Genomic DNA, 24,836 nt, shown 5'->3' with positions numbered 1-24,836 from the left:
TTTCTCGCCTTTTGAAAATAATTGGTTTTTTTTCATTGCCTCAGTTTTTAAAATTGAATAACTTGCAAATTCCATCTGTCATCTTGTTGCCCACTTACTTAACCAGTCGACATCTTGGACCCTGTGTCCTCCCCGCAGCTTACCTTTCCGTTTGGTATCATCAGCAAACTTGCATACTCTGTCTCTTCATCTAAGTTGGGGTTTCCCAAACTTTTGTGGACATGGAAGCCTTTTGATCTCCCACGAGTACTGATGGAACCTCTGAGAAATATTCCGATTGTGTTGAAGAGTTAACTCACAAAATTGTTTTCATGCAGTAGGTACAAGTATACAAAAGCCTAATTTATAGAATTATTTTCTATTTTTTGTGTACATTTGTTATAATTAAAATGGGCTCTGTTAAACAAAGATTCTAATCTTCATTCTTAATGGGAGGAGCTCTGCAGTTCCTTTGGTTCAGTTGATTAATGGGAGAAATGCTGCTGAATTTTTCCAACACTTGATATTGGGCCAACTGACCTAAGTTCACTTCTTTCTCTCTCTCTCCCTCCATCGAAAAGCAGTGTAACCTTTACCAACTTTCATTCTCGCAGGACCATTTCTGATTTCAAAGAATTTTGGAAAATCCTAAGTTAGCACACCTACCTACATCTACAGCAATCTCTTTTAGAACCCTAGGCTGTACCGATCAGGTCCTGCGGTTTTGTCAGACTTTAATCCAATAAATTTTTCCAATAGTTTATCTCTGCTGATATTAATTTCCCTAATTTAGCCCTTTGGTTATTGACTATTTCTGGTATGAAACTTGTGTTTTTTAATGTGAATATGGAGGCACAATATTTGTTCAATGGCTCTTGCCATTTCCCTGTTTCCCATGATGATTTCTCCTGTCTCTGCTTCTACAGGACTAATGTTTTACTTTGGTTACTTTCTTTCTTTCTTTTTATTGTGGCTAGTTTGTCATATTCCATTTCTGCCCTTTTAAATCAATTTTTCAGTGGCCCTTTGCTGGTTTCTAAAACACTCTTCATCCTCAGACTTGCTACTGTTTTTCATTGCATTGTAAGCCTCTCCTTTTAATCTAATACTATCCTTAGCTTCTTGAGTGAGTCAGGGTGGGTCTTCCTTGCTGAGTTTTTGTTCTCCAGTGGAATGTATTTTGTTGAACATTTTGAATTGACTCTTTAAAATGTTTCCCATTATTCATTTACCTCCATACTGTTTAGTCTATTTACGTAATTAACCTTAGCCAGTTCTCCCCTTATAGCTATGTAATTGCCTTTGTTTAGGTTTAAGATTTTTGGTTGTTTTTGGAATTGAATGTTATTTCGTGCACTATTTTCCAGTGCATCTTTTACTATGACATTACTAGTTAGCCCTGATATATCATAGTAGATATATGATGGCATTATCCCTTGTCTGTTCCAATACATCCGGGAAACTGTCACAAAAACATTCTATAAACTAATTAATCATTTTTTGCCAATTTGATTGTCTCAGTCTTTATGAAGATTAAAATCCTCCAGGAATTATTTCCTTTTGTTAGACCTCAATAATTTCTTTAATGTTCCGCCCAAAAATATAACTACTATTAGGGGGCCTATAAGCTACTTCCGCCAGTGTTTTCTGACTCTTGCTAGTCTGAATTTCCATCAATACCGATTATAATTCATGACCTTTGGAGGCCAGATTTCTTTTCACTAATTTCTTATGTCATTCTTTTATTATAAGGGCTACCCCATCTCCTTTTGCCATTATCTGTTTTTGTATATTTTGATACACCAATCTTTTTTTCCGGAATAATATTGGAATTATAATGCAGTTAATAATTGGGGTTGTGGGATTATTATTTTTTTATTACACACAGAATGGCACTTTGAAAATCATAGACCGAAAGAAACATATATTCAAACTTGCTCAGGGAGAGTATATTGCACCAGAAAAAATTGAGAATATCTATGTACGGAGTGAGCCTGTGGCCCAAGTGTATGTGCATGGAGATAGTCTACAGGTGAATATGAATTTTTAATATTTTCAGTAATAAAATTAATTAAAACAATTGTGCCTGAACATTTGAGTTATTTATCTGTTTACTATGTCACTTAATTTAAAAATATGATTTAATCCACTCCCCTCTGGTTATTTGCTTAAATGTTATCTGTTTTCCTCCTTCCCATTTTTTCCTTCTTCCCATTTTTTTTGTGTTTTGCTGTATTTTATTGCTATAACTGATGTGTTGGGAGACATGGAATATGTTGTAATTTCATTATAGTAAAGCAACACTATACTGAGAGCATAACAATTAAGATAGTATCAAATTAAAGAAAAAGCATGTAATTGGGCAAGGATGGGTGGCAACTCAAGTTAGGACAGAATCCCCGCAGGTTAGGAGAGTTTTCCTGGAGCAGGGGTGAGGATTGGGAGGGTGGTGATGCCAAACATGATGAATTACTGGGCATGTTAAGCAAGTGGGTAAAACTCAGCAAGAGGAAGGGGGCAGTCACTATGATGGGGGTGTACTACAGGCCTCCCAACAGTACACAGGAAGTTGAAGAACAGATATGTAAGCAGATTTTGGATAGATGTAGAAATAATAGGGTTGTTGTAGTGGGAGACTTTAATTTTCCTCACATTGACTGGAAATCCCTTAGGGTTAGGCGTCCAGATGGTGGTGTCCAGGAAGGTTTTTTGGAACACTATGTGGATAGTCCGAATAGAGAGGGGCTATACAGGACCAAGTACGAGGGAATGAGCCCAGCCAGATCATCAAAGTTGCAGCGGGGGAACGTGTGGCAAACAGTGACCACAATTCCGTAAGCTTCCGGATACTCATGGAAAAGGACAAGTGTTGTCCGAGGGTTTAGGTGCTGAATTGCGTGAAGGCTAACTACAACCAGATAAGGCAGGATTTCAAGGCTGTTGTTTGGGAGAGGCAGTTTGAGGGTAAATCCACATTTGGCATGTGGGAATGTTTTCGGGAGCAGTTGATGGGAGTGCAGGACAGGCATATGCCGATGAAAAGGAAAGGCAGGATTCCGGAACCATGGATGACCATGGAAATTGCGCGTCTCGTCAAAAAAAAAGGATGCATACATGAGGTCCAGGCAACTAAAAACAGATGACACACGAGAAGAACACAGGGAAAGTAGAAAAGGGCTCAAACAAGAGAATTAGGTGGGCAAAAAGGGGTCACGAAATGTAATTGACAGACCGGATTAAGGAGAATCCCAAGGTATTTTATATGTATGTTAGGAACAAGAGAGTAGCTAGAGAAAGAGTTGGTCCACTCGAGGACAAAGGATAGACATTATGCGTAGAACCAAAGGAAGTAGGAGAGATCCTTAATGAATATTTTGCATCGATATTCACAAAGGAGAGGGACACATTGATTGGTGGTGTCTGAGGGATATGTAAACAATTTAGAACAAGTCATTATACAAGGGAGGAAGTGTTAGGTGCATTAAAAAGCATTAAGGTAGACAAGTCAGATGACACGTATCCCAGATTACTGAGACAGTCGAAAGATGAAATCGCTGGGCCTCTAACAGAAACCTTTGTTTCCTTGTTGGCCAAAGGTGAGGTCCCAGAGGATTGCCAATGTTGTCCTGTTATTTAAGAAAGGTAGCAAGGATAACCTGGGTAATTTTAGGCCATTGAGCTTGACGTCATTGAAGGGTATTAGCAATGAGGAGAGATTGAATAAACTGGTATTGTTTCTCCCTAGAAAGACTGAAGCTGAGGGGCGACCTGATAGAAGTTTATAAAACTATGAGGGGTATAGATAGGGTGAACAGTTGGAGACTTTTTCCCAGGGTGGAAATGACAATTACATGGGGACACAAGTTCAAGGTGAGGGGAGGGAGATATGTTCAGTGGTGATGTGCGGAGGATATTTTTTTACACTAGGTGGTGGTGGCCTGGAATTCACTGCCAGGTGTGGTGGTTGAGATAGATATGTTGACGACCTTTAAGACTTATCTAGATAGACACATGAACAGATGGGGTATAGAAAGATACAGGCAGTTGGTCCAGATAGGACACGTGATTGGCGCAGGCTTGGAGGGCCAAAGGGCTTGATCCTGTGCTGTACTGTTCTTTGTTCTTGTTCTATAAGGATACAAAGAGATAGATAACTTAAAGGTCTGGCAAATGGAGTATAGTGTGGGCAAATGTGAAATTCTCCTTTAAGAATAAACTGTTTTATTATCTAAATGGTGAGAGGTCTGAAACTCCAAAGGGATCTAGGTATCTTAGTGCATGAATCACATGCACTAAGTATGCAGGTACAGCAAGTAAATAGGAAATGGAATGTTATTGTTGATTGTGAGGGGAATTGATTACAAAAATAGGGAGGTTATGCTTCGGTTGTATGGGGCGGCACAGTGGCACAGTGGTTAGCACTGCTGCCTATGGCGCTGGGGACCCGGGTTCGATCTTGGCCCCGGGTCACTGCCTGTGTGGAGTTTGCATATTCTCCCTGTGTCTGGGTGGGCTTCACCCCCACTACCCAAAGATGTGCAGGTTAAGTGGATTTGCCACACTAAATTGCCCCTTAATTCTAAAAAAAATAATTGGGACTTTAAATTTTTACAAAGCAAAATGCTTCAGTTGTACATGGAATATTGTATACAGTATTGGTCTCCTTATTTAAGGAAAGATGTTAGAAGCAGTTCAGAGAAGATTAACTAGACCAGGAGCGGGTGGGTTGTATTATGAGGCAAGGTTGGAAGGTTAGGCTTTTATTCACTGGAATTTAGAAGTGTAAGAGGTGACTTGATCGAGATTCTAAGGGATATTGACAGGACTGATGTGGAAAGAATTCCTCTTGCAGGATAATCTAGAGCTAGGGGTCACTACTTTTTATTTGGCTGCTCATTTCAGGTAGATATTGGAGAACCCCCCTAACCCCCCCTTCAGAGGAACTCTTTCTCAAAAAGCAGTGAAACAGATTCTGAATATTTTGAAGGCAGAGCCAGATAGATTCTTGATTAACAAGGAGTGGAAAGGTTATCAGGGGGCAGGCAGGTTTGTGGGGTTTAGGTTACAAATCACATCTGCCATGATCTACTTGAATGGCAAAACCGGCTCAAAGGGCCGAGTTGCCTACTTCTGCTCCTAATTGGTATGTTAACATGTCCTGAAAATGATACATTTTAGACCAATAGCAAACAACCACCAAAGCAACCAGATTTTGAATGACTGAAAATGATTAGATTGGGGTACATTAGTAAGTTTTAGTTCATTTTTTAAAATTCTAAATTTATTAATATCCTTGCACCCAATTTTAATATTTGGAATTCCCTTGAAGCCCTACAAATGAGTGCAAATAGTGGAAACTCCCAATGATGATTTCACACTAGAAGGATGGCGAGTTTTGTGGGTAGAGCCATCTTCTCTTACAACATCCTTAAAACTAGCACTAGATTGAGGAAACACAGTTTCAGTTGAATGCAATTTAAGCTTATAATTTCCCAACCTTTTGCACTGGTTATGCCAATATTGGAGGAATTGCACCCAAACAAAACACAGCATAAGAATGCAAATTCCAGGCCACTCTGCATTGGACAATAAGTAGTTAGTATTAACTGGGTGACTTCCAAACTTCCTTGACATGATCCAGCAGGAATCAGTTATATGATCTGCAACATGGCTAATAGTTGTTAACTAAGATGTTTCTCTAATTTTCTTTCCAAAAGGATTAAATTGTCTAGTGATTATTTGTCCTACCCTCGTTGATTTGTTCCTCACTTCTCGACCAAATTGTACTTAGGCCATTGAAAGTTAATAATGGTTTCCTAGTTGACGAATATATATTGTAGTAATAAGTTCAACTTCCATTCATTCAGAAGGTTCCAGAAACAAAGGTTATTGGCCTAATGCTATGCTGGAAATTTAACTCCCAAGAGGAGTAGAAAAATCATAAGTTAACCATGACTGTGCTCAAATTGATAACCAGGTATTTCATTCTGAAAACTTGAGCCAGGATCATAGAATCATAGAATTTACAGTGCAGGAGGCCATTCAGCCCATCGAGTCTGCACCGGCCCTTGGGAAGAGCACCCTACTTAAGCCCACGCCTCCACCCTATCCCCGTAACCCAACCTATCCTTTTGGACACGAAGGGGCAATTTAGCATGGCCAATCCACCTAACTTGCACATCTTTGGACAGTGGGAGCAGACTTGAGCACCCGGAGGATACCCACTCAGACACTGGGAGAAAGTGCAAACTCCACACAGTCACCTGAGGCCAGAATTGAAACCAGGACCCCGGAACTGGAGGCAGCAGTATTAACCACTGTGCCACCATGCCGGCCACTGTGATGCTCGGGTTCAAATTACACATTTGTTGTAGGCATTTAAAAAAAAAAAAAAAAAATTAAAAATCCAACCCCCTACTTCAGAGCAGATCAACAAGGAGCGTCTCAGTGTCCCAGGCATGTTTGAGAACCCAAGAAACTAAGCCATCACTTTTTCTTGGATCATGCTTTTCCGGTTTAAGTGCTGGTGCTCATTTATGATTTTTATATTGACTAGCCAGTCTGCTATATTTTCCAAACCTAATACTTTAGCTTACTCCACATTCTGTGGGATCTTATTATAACATTGTATTTTAATTGGAGAGCAATATTTCAAAAATTCACTTCATTGCATGTCAAAATTGCAGTTATCATAACTCACTTGCTCAAGCTTGAAAGCAAAGTAACATTTGCAATCTTGGTATATCTGACCCAAAGATGAGTTGCTGGTCACATATCTTGACAACACAAAGAATCCTCCTATTTCCATTTCCACAACATTACCTGGCTTCACCCCTCCCTCAGTTCATCTGCTGCTGAAACGTCTCCAAACTCGACTATTCCAGAACGCTTCAGGTCGGCATCCATCGTCCATAAACCTGACGTAATTCAAAACTCTGCTTCTTGCCCAAAGTCACTGATCCATCCTTGTGCTTGTTGACCTAGATTGTTGCTTATCCAGAAGCCAGTTTTAAAATTCTCATTTCTGGTCTTCAAACTGCTCCATGGCCTCATCACTCCCCATCTCTGTAATTTCTTTTATCCTTGCAACCCTGAGATAATTGAACTCCTCAATTTTGACCTTGTGCTCTCCAATTTTAATTACTCCATCGTTAGCAGCTTTGCCTTCAGCTGTCAAAGCCCTAAGATCTGAAATTCCCTCCCTAAATCTAACTACCTCACTTTCCTCCTTTGAGATGGTTCTGAAAATCTATGTCTTGTTGACCACGTTTTTGATCATGTGCCCTATCATCATCTAATGCGCCCAGTATCATATTTTGTTTGATATCACTTAGTGATGTTGTATGAGCTACATAAGGGTTCCAGATTTACATACCCGACCAACTATTTGACTGTTAAATAGAAATGTTACTTGCGAACAATGAAACAGTTTGAGGAACATTCGGACAACTCTCTTTGTGAAATTGTCAATTTTGGTAGGAAAAATAAAAAAGAAGCATATTATCTAAATGAGGGATTGCAGAGCTCAGAGATGCAGAGGGATCGGGCTGTCGAGTACATGAATCGCAAAAGGCTAGTATGCAGATACGGAAGGTAATTAGGAAAGCTAGTCAAATGTTATTGTTTATTAAGGGATATTGAGTACAATATTAGGGAGGCTAAGCTTCAGTTGTACAGAGCATTGGTGAAATCACATCTGGAGTATTGTGTACAGTATTGGTCTCCTTATTTAAGGAAACAGTTCAGATAAGGTTTACTTCAGCTAATACCTGGAGTGGCAGGATTGGCTTAAGAGGAAACGTTGGGTAAACTCGGCTTGTATCCACTGGAGTTTAGAAGAGTAAGAGGCAACTTAATGTAAACACAAGACCCTGAGGGGTCTTTACAGGGTAAATGTAGAAGGAATGTTTCTTCTCTTGGCCAAATTTAGAACTATTTAAACATAAATAGGCAGATGAGGAGAACTTTTCCCTGGGGATTGAGTCTTTGGAACTTTCCTTCTCAAAAGGCGTTGAAGCTGTGTCTTTGAATATTTTTAATACTGAGCTACATAGATTCTTGATAATGAAGGAAGTGAAAGGTTATCCAGGATAGGTGAGAATGTGGAGTTGATGTTACAATCAGATCAACCATGGTCTTATTAAATGGCGAAGCAAGTTCCAGTGGTTTATTTATTTTGTTCATACATAAGAACATTGAAAAATAAGAATGAGGATCAGGAGTAGACCATTCAGCCCCTAGAGCCTGCACTGCCATTCAATATAAGCATGGCTGATCTCCCCTCGGCCTCAACGCCACCTTTCTGCCACGCACCCCATAACCCTTCATCCCGCTAATAAATTAAAACCCTATCTATCTCCGATTTGTTTAGCGCTCTTGCGTCCATTACACTCTGGGGTGGAGAATTCCTCCGATTCATGACTCTTTTGAGAGAAATAATTCCTCCTCATTGTAGCGCACAAAGACTCACGAGAGACGAATAGAGATGAAGTCGATGAGGCTTTATTAAGCGTGACTTGTTCCCCGCAGTTCAGCAACAGACTGGCCTGCGGGGGAGAACTCCTGGTTCTTATACTCCGCCTTCAGGGCGGTGCTAGAGATCAACAGCCAACCAGGACCCGGGATCTGTCAGCCAATGACATCACGGCATCACAGTCCCACATGACCCCTAATGCATACTACCACATTCACCCCTTGTTAAAAATGAACCCGGCGGGGTGGTGCTTCGCATGGTGGTAGGGGTTTACAAGATTGGTCCTGGGAGGAAAAAACTTTTGCATGTCATCACCGTGCCCTACACTGGGCTATGTACAGGGTTTTTGTTTTGAACTATTTACAGTATTCGTAAGAGGGAAAAAGGAAAAAAAATTCTCGTTAAAGTCCACAACATTCTAGTGTTACACCGATGCCACGAGTCGGTCGGGCGGTCTGGCCGTCCTTGTCGATCGCCTCAGCCCCGGTGGTGGTGGTGCTTGTTCCAGTGTTGTCGTTTCCGGGAGCTTTATGGTTTCTGCTTCAGCTTCACTTCTGGTCGGACCTGGGAGGAGGACCGATCCTCCCGGGAAGGGGGCGGTCGCGGGGTGCGCCGGTGGCAGGGAGGGGGTGATTGGTGTTGAGGGTGTGTGCGTGTTGCCGGCGGGCGCCAGGTCTCGCAGGGAGACCGTGTCCTGTCGGCCGTCGGGGTACTCCACGTAGGCGTACTGCGGGTTCGCGTGGAGGAGGTGAACCCTCTCGACCAACGGGTCCGACTTGTTCCGGAGCAAAATGGGTCCTGGGGCTTCACAGTCCCACATGACCCCTAATGCGTACTACCACACTCATTTCTGTTTTAAATCTGCCATCCATTAGTTTAAAACTATGGCCTCTTGTTCTAGAATACCCAACAAGGGGAACATCTGCTTTACAACTAACCAGTCAATCCCCTTTATCATCTTATACCTGAATTAGATATCCTCTCATTCCTCTGAACTCCAGCGAGTACAGGCCTAAACCACTCAATCTCTCCAGAAGACAAGTCCTCCATCCCTGGAATCAATCTAGTGAACCTTTACTGAACTGCCTCGAATGCATTTACATCCTCCCTCAAACAGGGGCACCAAAACTGTGCACAGTACTCCCAATGCAGTCGCCCCACGCCCCAATGCCCGAGATAGTTACAACAGCATTCACTAGTTTCATACTGTATTCCATGAGCAATAAATGCCAAAATTCCATTTGCCTTCCTTATAATTATACATATATTTGTATGAACTGTGATGGGCAGCTAATGACGACAATGAAGTATGGAGGGATGAAAGAGAAAATGAGAAATCAATTTGAAAGCAACCCACAAAAATCTCACCCACTTTCCAGAAATGATGGAGTAACTTTAGCAAATTCCTTGAAGTGTCAGGGTAATGTGTATGTTTCGCTAAAGAGAGAAATAGAGGGAGAAAAAATAATAATAATTGTGATCTTTGTGCTTCACGAGGTGAGAATCGGTATTTTTATGAATGAAATAGCCTTTTTCATCCATCAGTATGTTGTATTGCCTTACTATTGTGCTTTAAATTGAGCTGACTTACTTCCAAAATTCAAGTTTGTATTCAAACTATTTCTAACAATCCCCCTTAGTGCAAAGAAAAACATTTTAGATAAAATGGATCACGTGGTGTGGTTTGAAGGATTTATTTGATACACATTTTGCATTTTTATTGTGTAATCACAAATGTCAGTGTTACATTTTATTTTGGACTTCTTCGGTAATGTGATGAATGTAGGAATTTCAGATATATTGTATTATATGTATTTGGTGCAGTAAGGGTTAAAAGCCTGAGTTAATATGTGACTGCTGCAGTCATGTTTTAAAAGAATCCAAGAATTTGAAAGGTTTTGAGGCAGAGGTGCAATTAAAGCATTATAAAAGCCTGGGCTAATGGATTTTTGTTTGGATTTCGAGTGTTCCCTATGGAGTATGTAATTAGATACATTGTGTTCAGTTGGTAAGATTATGCCATTAATGGGAGGAGCTAGAGTACCAGGCATTTTGCAGAAAAGCAGTTTGGTTTTAGATTAGGTGTGAGCAGAAGTCCAGCATCTGCTCTCAATACAGTTCAGTTAAAGATATGTCTGTAGACAGGTTAGCATTTGAGCTGAAACAACTGAGAAGCAACTGCTGAAGAAATACAGCCAAAGTTTCTGCATTGTTCTGACGGGATTCAGGTCTATCTCTTCAAACCATCTCAAAGGACATCTCTTAAGCAAGCATGCCTGGGTCTGCTAACCATATTTAAAAGTGAATTGGGAGATGAATTGGTTTTGTTGTTTGAGTGAGAATAAAGAGAGCAATTTGGGGCTATTGTGTCACTGTATTGATTAGTATTGTTTAAGGGGTAATTGTAAATTATTTTCTTGTGATGTTAGATAATTTTAATACTGTGTAAGTAATAACGTTTATTTTAATACACCATATCCCTGTTCCGCTTGAAATCACTCCTGGAGCTAAGTATCCTTTCCTCAGTCGTACAAAATTAAGAAGCCTTACAACACCAGGTTAACGCCCAACAGGTTTATTTGGAATCACTAGCTTTCAGAGCGCAGCTCCTTCATAGGTGAGTGATGAAGAGTGATCAGCCTCACCTGATGAAGGAGCTGCGCTCAGAAAGCTAATGATTCCAAAGAAACCTGTTGGACTTTAACCTGGTGTTGTAAGGCTTCTTACTGTGCCCATCCAGTCCAACACCGGCATCTCCACATTATGTACAAATTGAAATATTGGGGTTTCTGTCCAGTATGCTATCCACTTTTGGGGTCTGGTCCAGGATCGTAATTGTAACAACAGGAAAGTTGGTGAATATTTGAATTTTAATGTTTAGAACTAAATTACAAGTTTATATTCTGTGTAACATTTCTCTGTCTTGGTACAGTCCTTCTTGGTAGGTATTGTTGTACCAGATCCAGAAGCAACAGAAGCCTGGGCAAGGAAAAGGGGTTTTGAGAGTTCATATGCAGAACTATGTAAATCAGAGGTATGTTTTTTAAAATATATCTAGACCATATATGTTTGACCTGGACATGACAGAATAGTCAACACAATTTTACGGGAGTCTGTATACAGGATTTGTTCCTTGATGCACTGTGTTAATAAGATGGCCTCTGGTGGTAGGAAAGAAGTTCTGCATGATTTCAACTTGTTCAATCAATATCCTGGTTAATCCACATTCCCATTTGGGGTGCGTTTTCAGTTTCTGCTTTGGAAGCCTATAAACGGACAGTGAAGCTGACATCCAGGCATGGTAAATGGTGCGGAGCTGCAAGGAGGTGGGAATACAGAAGTGTTTTATCCCAAGAAATTCTCATCTCTACCATAAAATTGGTGATAGGAGAAACTAAGTCAACAGACTCTGCTGTTATATTCTTCACATGTATGAATTAAGCAAAATAGATGCCACGCTACAAAAATAGTGAATTAATTTACACATGCAAAGCTGGTATTCCAGTAATATCTGAACTACAATTAATCTTTGATATTTATTTATTCAAAGAAATTGATTTTGCGTAACTTAAATCCGAGAAACTGTTGATGTATTCTCTATGCAAGAGTTAATATTTCTCCAATCAGGTAAAGTGATTCATGTTGGGGCTGTGTATTGCTTAATAGAATGTATTGTTTAAATTTAGGGTTACAAAAAAGCTATTATGGAGGACTTGGTGAAACTGGGGCAACAGGCTGGCCTTTATTCATTTGAACAAGTAAGTCAATCTCAGCTGAAAATCTTCTCTTATTGACCATGATGGGGGAAATTTAAGCTGTAAAATATGAAAAGATAGTTTTGAGTTTGCAATATTTCCTTTAAAATTTTGCTATGTTTGCTGTTAGAATTTATTTTGATGGTATCTTTTTAGTTATAGTGTATGAAACTGTATATCTCAGTCTGGTAGCTGGAAACAAGGAAAAGACAATGAGGGAAACAACAAATGGAGAAATTACAGCAAGAATAAAGAGACATTTTTGTCACCATTAAGGGTCATTAACATTTTTATCCTTCATAAATTACATTTTTCAGGTTATTAGATTGGTTAAAAACCAATTTGAGAAATAAAACTCAATTTTCCTTATTCTACCTGCTCTTTACTTCATGCAGGTTTCGAGGTAAGTTCAGAAAAAAGAAGAAAAATTATAACTTCTAACTTCAAAATGTAAGGCCTTTGGATAGTCAGATGGGCATGGTGGGTTAGCTATACTGGCAAGTGTTATGGGCCAGGGTTTAGAGAACCCCAAAGTGTATCATGGAGTTCACCTGACCCACAACTTTTAATAGATTGTGGTATGGGGAGCACACAGCCCACTCTACAGGTGTGGTACAGAAGAAATGGAAAAGTATTTTTGAAAGCAAAACCATGTTTATTCTATGAACTCAAGTTAATCTTTTTAAAACATAGTGAACATCTTAGCAACTATCAATTCAAATACAACCCCCAAAGAATACAACACTAAGTAATGCTTAAGCTGTCCTTTTAAAATCCAGAAGACTTTTTAAAAAAAAAAATTTAAACAGAAGCACATCAAGTTAAAGTCACTACTGAGAGCAGTTATTAGTTTTAAATCACCAAAGGATCGATTTACAGTCTTTAGAATATAGAGAGACTCGTACACCTTCTGGCTGTGACTGCAGCTATCCAGCTCTGAAAACGAAAACTGCAGCCAACAGCCTAAAACGAAAGTAAAAAGCTGACACAGCCCAGCTCCACCCACACTCTGACATCACTGATAAACACCCATTTCTTAAAGGTACATTTCTTAAACACCCATTTCTTAAAGGTACTCTCACATGACACAAGTAATTAAGTAGATTCATTTATTTAACCATTATTTAAATGTTTTAAAATTTTTAATCATCTTGCGAAACATATATATATTTAATTTCTACATTCACCTGACTATAGCACTGTGTAAATAGAGACATAAAGACTTCTCATATAACATTAGAATTTAATTTTTTTTTAGAAATATCTGCGCAAAACAGTAAATCCACTCCAATCCCAGGCTCATGGTGTATCCAGTAAGTTATAGGAGTGATATTTGGTTTCAGTATGTGAATTTGGGTGGGAGTAGGGGGAGGGGTTAGTATGGTGATGGTGGGACTTCCTTGTTTTACTCTGGGGGAGGGTTTGGTGGCCAACGCGGGAAGGCCTTTGGTCTCTACTTTCAGTTTTCATTTGGTAGCCCCTGATGGAGGAACTGGCTGATTCCAGGAAGGGGAGGGGGTGGATCCCCAATTCAATTGGCCACCTGGAACATAAGGGGGCTGGGTGGCCCAGTGAAGAGGTAGAGAGTTTTTGCTCCTAAGGAATCTAAATGCTGGTGTGATTTACAGGAGACTCACTTGCGGGTAAGAAATCAGACAAGACTGCGGAGGGGGTGGGTGGGAGGGACATGTGCTTCACTCTGACTTCAGAATCTGAGGTGCGGCAATTTTGTTTAATAGGCGGGGTCCCCTTGTCGGTCACCAGGATCGTGACGGATCCTAATGGTAGATATGGTGGTCAGTGGGTCTCTGGTAGTTACATTGGTGGTCCTAGCCATGCCTCCACCAGGGATGATTTGACATTTATTAAGAATCTGTTGGCTTCCATTCTTAATCTAGATACACACCAGCTGTTTCTGGGAGGGAACTTTAATTGTGTACTGGATCCTAAAATGGACCAATCCAGGTTAGCTCTATCAGGAGTGGCCTTTATAGAGCAGGAGCTCTCCTCCATAAGCACACATTCGGCTTCTGGCTCCTTTTATCCACCCCTTTACCCTCTCCGTGGTTGCTGCCCAGTGATAATATTGCAGGTTTGGGAGGGCCAGGCCCTCCATGATTCTCGTTCTCTGCAGTACTCTCTTTGTGATCCATATGTTCTTCCCTCCCCACACAAACACCATAATCAGTTTGTCTAGTGAACTGAAAAAGGCCTTGAGGATGTATATCGAGATAAGACCATAAGACATAGGAGCAGATTTAGGCCACTTGGCCCATCGAGTCTGCTCCGCCATTCAATCACGCTTGATATTTTCTCATCCCCATTCTCCTGCCCTCTCCCTATAACCCTTGATTCCCTTATTAATTAAGGACCTATCTATCTCTGCCTTAAAGACACTCAGTGAATTGGACTCCACAGCCTTCCGCGGCAAAGAGTCCCACAGATTCACCACACTCTGGCTGAAAAAATTCCTCCTCATCTCGGTTTTACGGGATCGTCCCTTTAATCTGAGATGGTGTCCTCTGGTTCTAGTTTTTCCTACAAGTGGAAACATCCTCTCCACATCCACACTATCCAGGCCTCGCAGTATCTTGCATGTTTCAATAAGATCCCCTCTCATCCTCCTAAACTCCCACGGGTACAGACCCAGAGTCCTCAAACGTTCCTCATACGACAAGTTCTTCATTCCAGGGATCATTCTTGTGATCCACCTCTGGACCCTCTCCAAGGCCAGCACATCCTTCCTTAGATATGGGGCCCAAAACTGCTCACAATACTCCAAATGGGGTCTGACTAGATGCTTATACAGCCTCCGAAGTACATCCCTGGTCTTGTATTCTAGCCCTCTTGACATGAATGCTAACATTCCATTTGCCTTCTTAACTGCCGACTGAATGTGCACATTAACCTTAAGAGAATGTTGAATAAGGACTCCCAAGTCCCTTTATGCTTCTGCTTTCCGAAGCATTTCCCCATTTAGAAAATAGTCTATGCCTAGATTCCTCCTTCCAAAGTGCATAACCTCACACTTTTCCACAATGTATTTCATTTGCCACTTCATTGCCCATGGTTCAAAGCAGGAAGAGGAACCTGGGCAGTACGTTCATCGTGATCATCTGCATCCTCCCCGCCAGGGAGAGTGGAGGGTGCTCCACCTCTGCAGGTCCTTTTTTACTTCCTCTGTCAGGCTGGTCAGGTTCCACCAGTCCAGCCATGGGCAATTTGGATCCACAGGTAGCAGAATTTTCGTCGGGCCTGTTTAAAAGACAACCCCTCCAGCTCTGCCCCTCCCCCTTGCGGGTTCACCGGGAAGATCTCGCTTTTGCTCAGGTTACGTTTGTAGCCTGAGAAGGCTCCAAACTCTTTCAAGAGTGCCATGATACCTTTCTTTCTGCTTCCGGGGTCCGGGATGTAAAGGAGAAGGTCATCCACCCAGAGCAAGACTCTGTGGGAGTACCTTTTTGAGGTGCTTGGGAGACTTTGACTTGGGCAGAAGTTGATTTCATGGGTTCAGCTATTGTATAGAGCTCCTACAACCAGTTCACGCGCTAATACAATAAGTTTGGGGTATTTTATATTGAGTAGGGGTACGAGGCAGAGGTGCCCTTTGTCGCAGCTCCTGCTTACGCTAGTGATAGGCCATAGTACTGAGTAGTACACAAGATGTAACCTTTGTTAGCCCCACAACTCTAATAACTACAAACTAAAAGCAATGGTAAACATTTATTAGAGCTGCCATAAAAGTTGGTCACAAACGGAAAATAATTGTAGGTTGTCATTTGGCTTGCTTTTTAACTAATTCCTTGTATTCCAATTGTTCCAAATTTTTTTTTAAAAAAAGCTTTTTTACTGGGGTCCCAGTAAAATTACTGGCATGGCCAGTGGCGCTAGTGTCCCATGCAAGAATTTTTAAAAAAAAACATATTTTCCCCAATCTTTGATTTTTAAAAAAATACAAAATCAAACACCCTAATCAAATTGTTTTTTAAATCAGCAGTGGAAACAAATGTTGATGCTCTTAAAATACTTTAGTTTTTTGCCCTTGTTTGCCACCATCTTCTGATCCATATTTAATTCTGGAAAGATTTTATTTTTAAACATGTGGAATGAATAATGTTCTAAAACTACATTAGTTAAAGTCCTAAACTGGATGGATTGCATTGAAACATTTTAAAAGAATCTAAGCAAAAGATAGCAGAAGTACTCTTCCACAATCGTTAGAAAAAGTTGCGGTGCCAGAGAATTATGCCGGAATTTTCGGGCCATCCCCGCTGACGGTAAACCTCTACCGCAGGTGCATAAAACAGGAAACCTTGTTGACTGTGGTGGAACCAGAAGATCCTACTGGCGGACTATCGCAGGCCACCTCCCCTGCTGCAAAACACTTGGCAGGAGGCGTGGAAAATCCTGCCCTTGGTATTGGCTATTGGTATAACTATATTTAAGAAGCTAGATAGACTTGTGTGCAGGAAACTGAAGACCAGTCAGCTTTTATCAATAGTGAGAAAAATAATAGATCTTTATAAATGGAGAAAATAGAAAAACACCAATGAGTAGTCAACATGGATTTCGAAAAAGAAAGTCTTGCTTAATTAACTAATTGATTGAGTTAACAAATACGGTGGATATAACATATTTGGGATCTATATATGGAGGTATTCTAGACATCCAAAAGGACTTTGATAAAGTACCATATAATACACTAATGAATAAGGTCAGAGCATGTGGAATCCAAGGACAAACATCAAAATGAATATTTATCTGGTTACAGGACATTTTGTGAGAGAAAAGGTGGCTATTCAGAGGGCAAAAGATAGGATCAATGGCAGGACCACTGTTGTTCCAAATTCATTTAGATTTTGGAATCAAAATTTCTAAATTTGAAGACGACACCAAATTTATAAGGTAGTCAACACAGAGGAGGACTGCAAGAAGACTTAATAAACTTGCAGAATGGACATAAGGCAATTGAGCTTTGAGGTCTTACATTTTGATAAGTAAAATGAGGTCACCTGTAAGTAACCCTGTTATCTGGGAAATGAAAGATTTTGACACAGAATTTTTCCACTTGGACAAAAGCTCATGTAGAGGCCATCCATACAAAATAATGACTATCAAATCAACTAAGAGGCAGGATTTTTCCTCTGGCTTCTGAATCTGACCATCAAGCTCAAATGCGGGTCAGAAACCGTCACTGTGAAACTGTCCCTGGCCACCATCTGGGGGCAGGGAGAAAGTCTCTGCACACGGAGGCCTGAAGCTGCAACCAGGAAGGCAGGAGAGGCCCAAAGCCTGTTTGAAGTGCTCGCACACTAGTTTGCTTCCAGACAGCTGAATTGTCTTGCACCATCCATGCTAAACTGGAGGAAACTGGAAAATAGCCTGGGTGCGAGATGGAGCGAAGAAATTGGCACATTAGCCGATGGTGCTATTTTCAGCATCCTCACCTCCCTGTCCGGGCCTATAAATCCAGCCTAGGGTATTCAGATGAAACCTGAATAATAAGAATGTGGAATTTGCTACCACAGGGAGTAGTTGAGGCATTTAAGGAGAAGCTATATTAGCAAATGAAGGAAAAGGGATTATGCTGGTAGAGTTGGATGAAAAAAGGTAGCAGAAAGCTTGAATGGAGCATAGACGCAAGTACTGATTAGTTGGACTGAATAGTCTGTATCTTTGCTGTATATGTAATCTGAAAGAGAACTATATTGACTCTGGATCAGAAGTGTGATTATCTCATTCTGCCCATGCCAACATGTACTTTCTGTCAGCTGTAGTAAAGATATCCAGGTACATTTCCTATCCCTGATGAGAGAAAATAAATGGAGGTCAGATGGTTGTGAAAAGGAAAAATGTAAAAAAAATAGTCTGGGAAGCAAAGGTGAAGTAGTAGTAATAGTAACCCGAGTAAAGACACAACAGCAGATCTTCCAAACTGTCAAGCTGGGAGAAAATTTGGGAGATATGAAGGGGGTAAAAGAGAACTTTTAAAATAGTGTGACTACATGAATAAATGATCTGTTTGAACATTGTGCTTTTTTTTTTTGATTTCTAGATAAAAGCCATCTACCTCCACTATGAAATGTTCTCTGTCCAAAATGGCCTGTTAACCCCAACACTAAAGGCTAAGAGGCCAGAGATGAGAAATTACTTCCGGAAACAAATTGAGGAACTTTATGCTAATACTTCTATATGAAAATATTTGGAAGATGAACATTCCTGTTGCCATGTACTGATTATTTTGTGAAGTAAAGATGACTCAAATATAAAACAAATGATTTGGCTATATTGAGAAACCTATTCATTTTCTTCAGTCAACTGGAAGGTATCTTGCTTAACTTTAAGAACTCTGTAAAATAAGTTTTGCCCTTTTTTAAAGCTGCAGTATGTTAGAGACAATATGCTCTTCAGTAATATTTGCTTTGTTTTGAGGATAACTAATAGCTTCAAATTGAAATGTACATTTTGTAAAAATGAAAAATAAAAAAGATAGGTTAAGGGTTAAGCACCTCAATGTTATTGATTATAGATATATTTGTAGATATAAATATGTACATATGTCTGTTATCTAAACATTTAATTTCCTTAACCTGAGTGCATTCATAAATACATGAAGCAGATTTTGTAAGTTTATTTTTCCTATTAACAAGCATTAGCCTTTTCAGGTCTGCAGTAGCTGTACCAAAACCAAAAGTATATTGATTTATTTTGTAATTCAGATAATTGTGAATACTGTATATTCATGAGAATTTAGCGTTCGAAATGTTCAATTTCCAGTAAATGAGTGATAGCAAAGATTTGAATGCAGTATAAGGAAAAATCACACCATTTGGCTTGATGGTGCGCTGTTAGAATTAGCTTGTTACTGTAGTTGGGCACCAAATTCAATCTTCTACTTTATTTGCCTGTCATGATCAAAACCATGTGCGGGTAAGATGGGAATCTTTTTTTGTTATTCATAATGATGAGTTGTAAAGTGGAAACCAGAACTAGGCTTGCATTGCATTTACCTACAGATCAATTTTCGCACCAATGTAATTTGAGATGACAGATAGGAAAATGAGAGACAAATTAACCTGATATAAGCAAGCAGATGAGGCATGGAAAAGTGCTTGTATTTATACAGCACCTTCCATGCCTCGGCCTATCTCAAAGTGCTTTACAGTCAAGTAACAATTTTTGTAGTATGGTCACTGTTATTGTTACTGCTGTCACTGGGCATGTAATTAGAAACCAATTTGCTCATACATGGATAAATAGCCAATTGATTTGTTGGTGTTAGGATAAATGTTGGCCAGGACACTGGGAGAATCTCCATCTTCTTTGAAAATTGTCATGAGAGATGTGGCGTCACCTAAATGTTGGAAGATGGGGTGTCAGCCTTGATTATCACCTTGGAAGTGATAATTGTGTATTAGAGGTGAGTGGTATCACCGATTTTAAGGCTGACACCTATAAATTGCTGCATTCTTCAATGCTGTCTTGGTTGTGAGAAAAGTAATATTTGAATAGATTTGACTATGCTAAGTCACTCGTCATCTTGTAGTCATCTTGTAACTTTTAGGGTTGGAATGTGAAAATGACATGCTGATTGCTACAGAAATCTGAGTTTCAAGAATAAATACAAGATTAAGCTAAAATAATAAATCCTGTGTGGGTTATCTATATCAAAACAAGATGGATCAATTTCTGGTTAGTGATGGGAGAGAGTAACGTACAAATAGAAGTGACCAAATATCCTACAGAACATGAATATTTCTACGATGTTGGAAACATGAAGGGGCTTGTCAAAGAAGACAGCTGATCAAGGTTTGGACCATTATTTAAAAATTCCTCTTGATTTGCCTCTGACATCCAACTAAACATTCAGACATTTTGGCAGCATGTTTTATCTTTAATTTGTTTTCTCCTCTTGCTGAGTGTAAATGTAGATTTCTGTCAGTGAAACGTTTAAAGGCTGAGGGCACGCACCCCGCAGCTCAGTGTATTTCTCGGGGGTGAGCTTGTGTCCACTTATCTGGCTCTGAGCTTCAATTAGTATGAGGCATATCTAAAAATGTGTCAACCAGGTGAAGCTACAATACAGGATTACTTGCATGGCAAACAAAAACTGCATGTGATAGATGTCTAAGTGATCCGATAGCCAAAGGATCAGATCAAAGCTCTGCAATCCTGCCACGTCCATTCATTAATGGTGGTGGACAATTAAACAATTAACAGGAGGAGACTACACAAATATCCCCATCATCAATGGTGGGGGAGCCCAGCACCTTTGAGCATAAGACTAAGCTGCAACATTTGCAACCAAGGTCGGTCAGAAAGAGAGTGGATAATCCATCTCTGCGGCCTCCTGATGTACCCAGCATTACAGATGCCAATCTTTCAGCCAATTTGATTCACTCCTCCATGTGATATCAAGAAATAGCTGAAGGCACTGTACACTGCAAAGGTTATGAGCCCCAATAACTTTCCGACAATGGTACTGAAGACTTATGCTCCAGAACTAGCCACGCCACAAGCCAAACTGTTTCAGTACAGCTATAACACTGGCAATATGAGGCATGTCCTGTCTGCAAAAAGCATGATAAATCCAACCTAGCTAATTACTGCTCCAGCTGCCTACTCTTGATAATCAGCAAAGTGATGGAAGGAGTTGTCAAAGTGCAGTGAGAATTTATTCAACAATAACCTGCTCACAGACACCAAGTTTAGGTTTTGCTCAGCTCCTGACTTGGCCAAACATGGACAATAGAGCTGAACTCAAGATATGAGGTGAGAGTGGCTGCCCTGACATTTAAGGTAACATTTGACTGAGTGTTGCATTAAAGAGCTCTAGCAAAACTGAAGTCAAATGGGAATCAGTGGGGAAACTCTCCACTGGTTGGAGTTGGACCCAGAAAAAAGGAAATGGCTGTGGATGTTATCATGTTGAAGGTCAATCGTCTCGGTCTCAGGGAATCACTGCAAGAGTTCCACAGGTTGGTATCCTAGCCGCCGCTATCTTCAGTAACTTCATCAATGACCTTCCCTTATTCAGAAGGTGAGAAGTTGGGTTGTTTTTGGATGCTGGCATTATCTCAAAGAGTCATAGACGTTTACAGTATGGGAACAGGTCCTTCGGCCCAGCTTGTCCATGTCGCCCAGTTTCTATCACTAAGCTAGTCCCACTTGCCCGCATTTGGCCCATATCCCTCTATACCCCCCTGGCCCCACCCTGCCCATGTAACTGTCTAACTGCAATGACTTGGGTACTGAAGCAGTCCATGTCCATATGCAACAAGGCTTGGACTTGGGCTGTTACGTGCCGAGCAACGACCATCTCCAACAAGACAGATTGTAACCATATCTCCTTGACATTCAATGGCATTACTATTGCTGAAATCCCACCAGCACCACCCTGCTGCTTATCACTAACCATGAACAGAAGGCCAGCCACACACATACTGTGACGACAAGCATGTAAAAGGCTTAGAATTCTGTGGAGAGTATCTTGTCTCCTGACTCCCCAAAGCCTGTCATCATCTATAAGGCATAAATCAAAAGTGTGATGGAATACACTACTTTCCTTGATGACTGCAGTTCAAACAACACTCAGCAGGTTTGGCACTAACCAGGACAAAGCAGCTTACTTAATTGGCAACCAATCCAACACTTAAACATTCAACTCTCCACCTGGTCAGTTTCTACCATCTAGAAGATGCAGTGCAGCAACTCGTCAAGGGTCCTTTGACAGTGCCTTCCAGGTCCACAACCTCTTATCACCTAGAAGGACAAGGGCAGCAGGTGCATAGGAACACCACAACTGAAAGTTCAACTCCAAGACACACCGCATCTTGGGTTGGTACTATATTGCCGTTCCTTCAGTCACTGGGTCAAAATCCTGGAACTCGCACCCTAAGAGTGTACCTATACCAAATGAACTGCTGCGGTTCAAGGTGGTTCACCTCTATCTTCTAATGGGAAATTAGGAATAGGCAATAAATGTTGGCCCAACCAGTGGTGCCCAAGGAATGAAAAAAAGGCACAGCTTCCATCCATCTGATACTTGCTCATAGAGCTGCCAGTCAATTTATAGTTCATAAAGAAGCCATTTAGCCCATAGTCTGCACCGAGACTCTGAAAGAGCACCCTACCCATGTCCACTCTCCAGTCCACCCCACCTTATTCCTATAACCTAACCTGTACGTCCCTCGACAATAAGGGGCAATTTAGCAGAGCAAATCTACTTAACCCGCAAATCTTTGGACTGTGCGAGAAACTCATGCAGGTGCACGGAGAACGTACAAACGCCACACAGCCAATTACCAAAAGCCGGAATTGAACCCGGGTCCCTGGTGCTGTGAGGCATCAGTGCTACCCATTGTGCCACCATGTTGCCATGCAATGAGATGTGAGTAATTGATTAGTGCTGCAGGTAAGCCAAGGAAGTAGTGTTTAGCGATGGACCTGGACATTCTGGAAATCTGCAATTTTGATGGGGACAGACTGATAGGCTGTGACAATGGGGTGTGGGGGAACATGTTGGACAGAGCATGGGAACGCCACGAGAATAGACCTGGGCAGGCAATACTGTGGGGTGAGGCCTCTGGCACTGGGGCCCAGCAAGAGGGCCCTCTGCCAATGGGCCAGCAGCCTGCAGGGTTAAACCTGCCCGGCTGCATGTTGACTGCCAGCCTCTTGTTGCCTTTGTTAAATCAAAGTTGCAGTAAGATGAGGCCCTTAACTGGATATCAGCTGAGCCTCAACTGGGCCACGGGCAGGAAATGCACTCGTAAATTTATGGAAGTGGGGGATGGCCAGCCAGCAATGGGCACAGCGATAATGGCATGAAGCCCCACAATATTTTACAGGTTCATCCACCTGGTTCCTGCCAACAGGTAGCCTGTAAATTTCAGTCCACAAGATATGCAATATCACGGCTCTCTACCCATTGTTCTTTCACACACAAAGTGGTAGATTTTTGACTTCAAGTAAATTACAATTAGCCAAATTATACAAAGAATTTATGATTAGCCCTGCCAGAAGACAAATCAAACCATCACATTTTGTATGTGAATTAATCTGTCTTGTGAAGTTATTGTTTATATATAAATACTTGAGCGTTGCAATTATCTTTGATAGTGCCATGAATTAATCGGGTATGAATTGTTAGGTTTCCAATATTATCCATAACAATGGAGAGTGCCAAAATACTTTTAAGTTTGGATGGAGAGGCAACATAAGATTGTACTCCAAAAACCTCAACTGTCACTTAAAAAGGAGATGCTTTCAACTATAGTATTCAGGAGGTTGGAAAGTTGAATGTCAGAAAATTCAATAATGGCTGCCATGTTTACGGAAACATTGATAGAATTACATTGGAAAGTTTTACACTGAATTTATTGTTTTAAATGTGAAAGTTAATTTAAAATTTGTAGCTTCAATATTTTATGAAGGTACATTAATTTAGCAAAAACACTCAGTCAATGAAGGGGAAAAAAATTGCCAACGTGGAGTTTTCACATTGATGAGAATACAATTTACCAAAAGCAAAGTTATCTTTTAAGAGATGTCCTTGGCATGGATTTGAGTGATACAGTCGATCAGTACATGGTCTTTCCAACAAAAAAACTAGGTGTTGGCTCAATTCTGATCGAAGGAGTGAACAGTTGCTAATGAGCTTGGAGCACTAGTTTTATTTTGAAAATGATTAATGAACATGCTTGCCCATCTTTCATTCACAAATGTCTGTTTTCATGATGAGCTATGATTTGAAGAAAATAATCCATGGTATGCATAAACCTTTCATTTAGTACAGTTTGGTAGAATATATTCTGAATTCAGCAGTACGGGTTGCATTCTGCTTCAAAATTTCAATTAAACTTGAGTGATCTAAATCCAAGCAGAACTGAGCTCAAAAGTTTTAACTGACTCTGAAGCTTAAGAATCTGCCTCAAACAAAGTTTAAATATTTAAAAACAATTCCATGTATTTCATTATATTTTTTTTAAAGAGAACTGTCTTTATGAACAAATTCTTTGCAGAATCATTTGATCTTGCAATGTGACTAAACTTTGTGAGAAAACACGGTTGTGTTGATAACACTCCCTACCTTTGATAAAAGTTATTCCTTTAGATAAGAGGAGTGTGTAGTTCTTAAATATTTTGGTCAAAAATTGAAATTAAAGCAGCATTGCTTTTATTTTTGGATATATTGCAGCTTTAAAAGAGATCCGACAAAGCACAAATTATATTGTGCAGGATATTGTATTGCTATGATAAACTGCAGAGAATGAAAAAAAGTATTTTTGCATGAAAGAAAGTCCATCTCAACATATTTAAATTATGTATATTTCTGTAATAGTTACCTTGCCAAGAACATTTCAAATTCAAATAAATAGTTACCAGAATTAAATATTTACTTCAGTTGATTAACTACTAAAAACAACCAAATAATATTTTCATAAGTTGACTTGTGAATGCAGTCAATATGATCATTTGTGTAAAAACTATAAATATTAACCAAACAATAGATTATGTCGGTGGACATTATTTGAATGCAGCAATGCAAGTTAACTTAAATTCTTAATCTTATTTGGTTAAAAAATGTAGACACTTATCTCCAACAATGTCCTTCATGAAGTTATATA

General features: G+C 40.2%; 1 protein-coding gene across 1 annotated transcript in view; it reads left to right on the top strand.

Annotated features, from left to right (window-relative positions):
• Positions 1-24,601, top strand: part of LOC140427037 (long-chain-fatty-acid--CoA ligase 6-like) — a 299,763-nt gene extending 275,162 nt beyond the window's left edge. Inside the window, exons 18-21 of the mRNA XM_072512470.1 lie at positions 1,868-2,011; positions 11,385-11,486; positions 12,139-12,210; positions 18,263-24,601. Of these exons, the coding sequence (XP_072368571.1) occupies positions 1,868-2,011; positions 11,385-11,486; positions 12,139-12,210; positions 18,263-18,403 (459 nt within the window). The 3' untranslated portion in view covers positions 18,404-24,601. The remainder of the gene's footprint in view (positions 1-1,867; positions 2,012-11,384; positions 11,487-12,138; positions 12,211-18,262) is intronic.
• The last annotated feature ends 235 nt before the right edge of the window (positions 24,602-24,836 follow it).

Source organism: Scyliorhinus torazame, chromosome 7, assembly GCF_047496885.1.
Source record: "Scyliorhinus torazame isolate Kashiwa2021f chromosome 7, sScyTor2.1, whole genome shotgun sequence".
NCBI lineage: Eukaryota > Metazoa > Chordata > Chondrichthyes > Carcharhiniformes > Scyliorhinidae > Scyliorhinus > Scyliorhinus torazame.
This window is presented reverse-complemented; position numbering and strand designations above follow the sequence as displayed.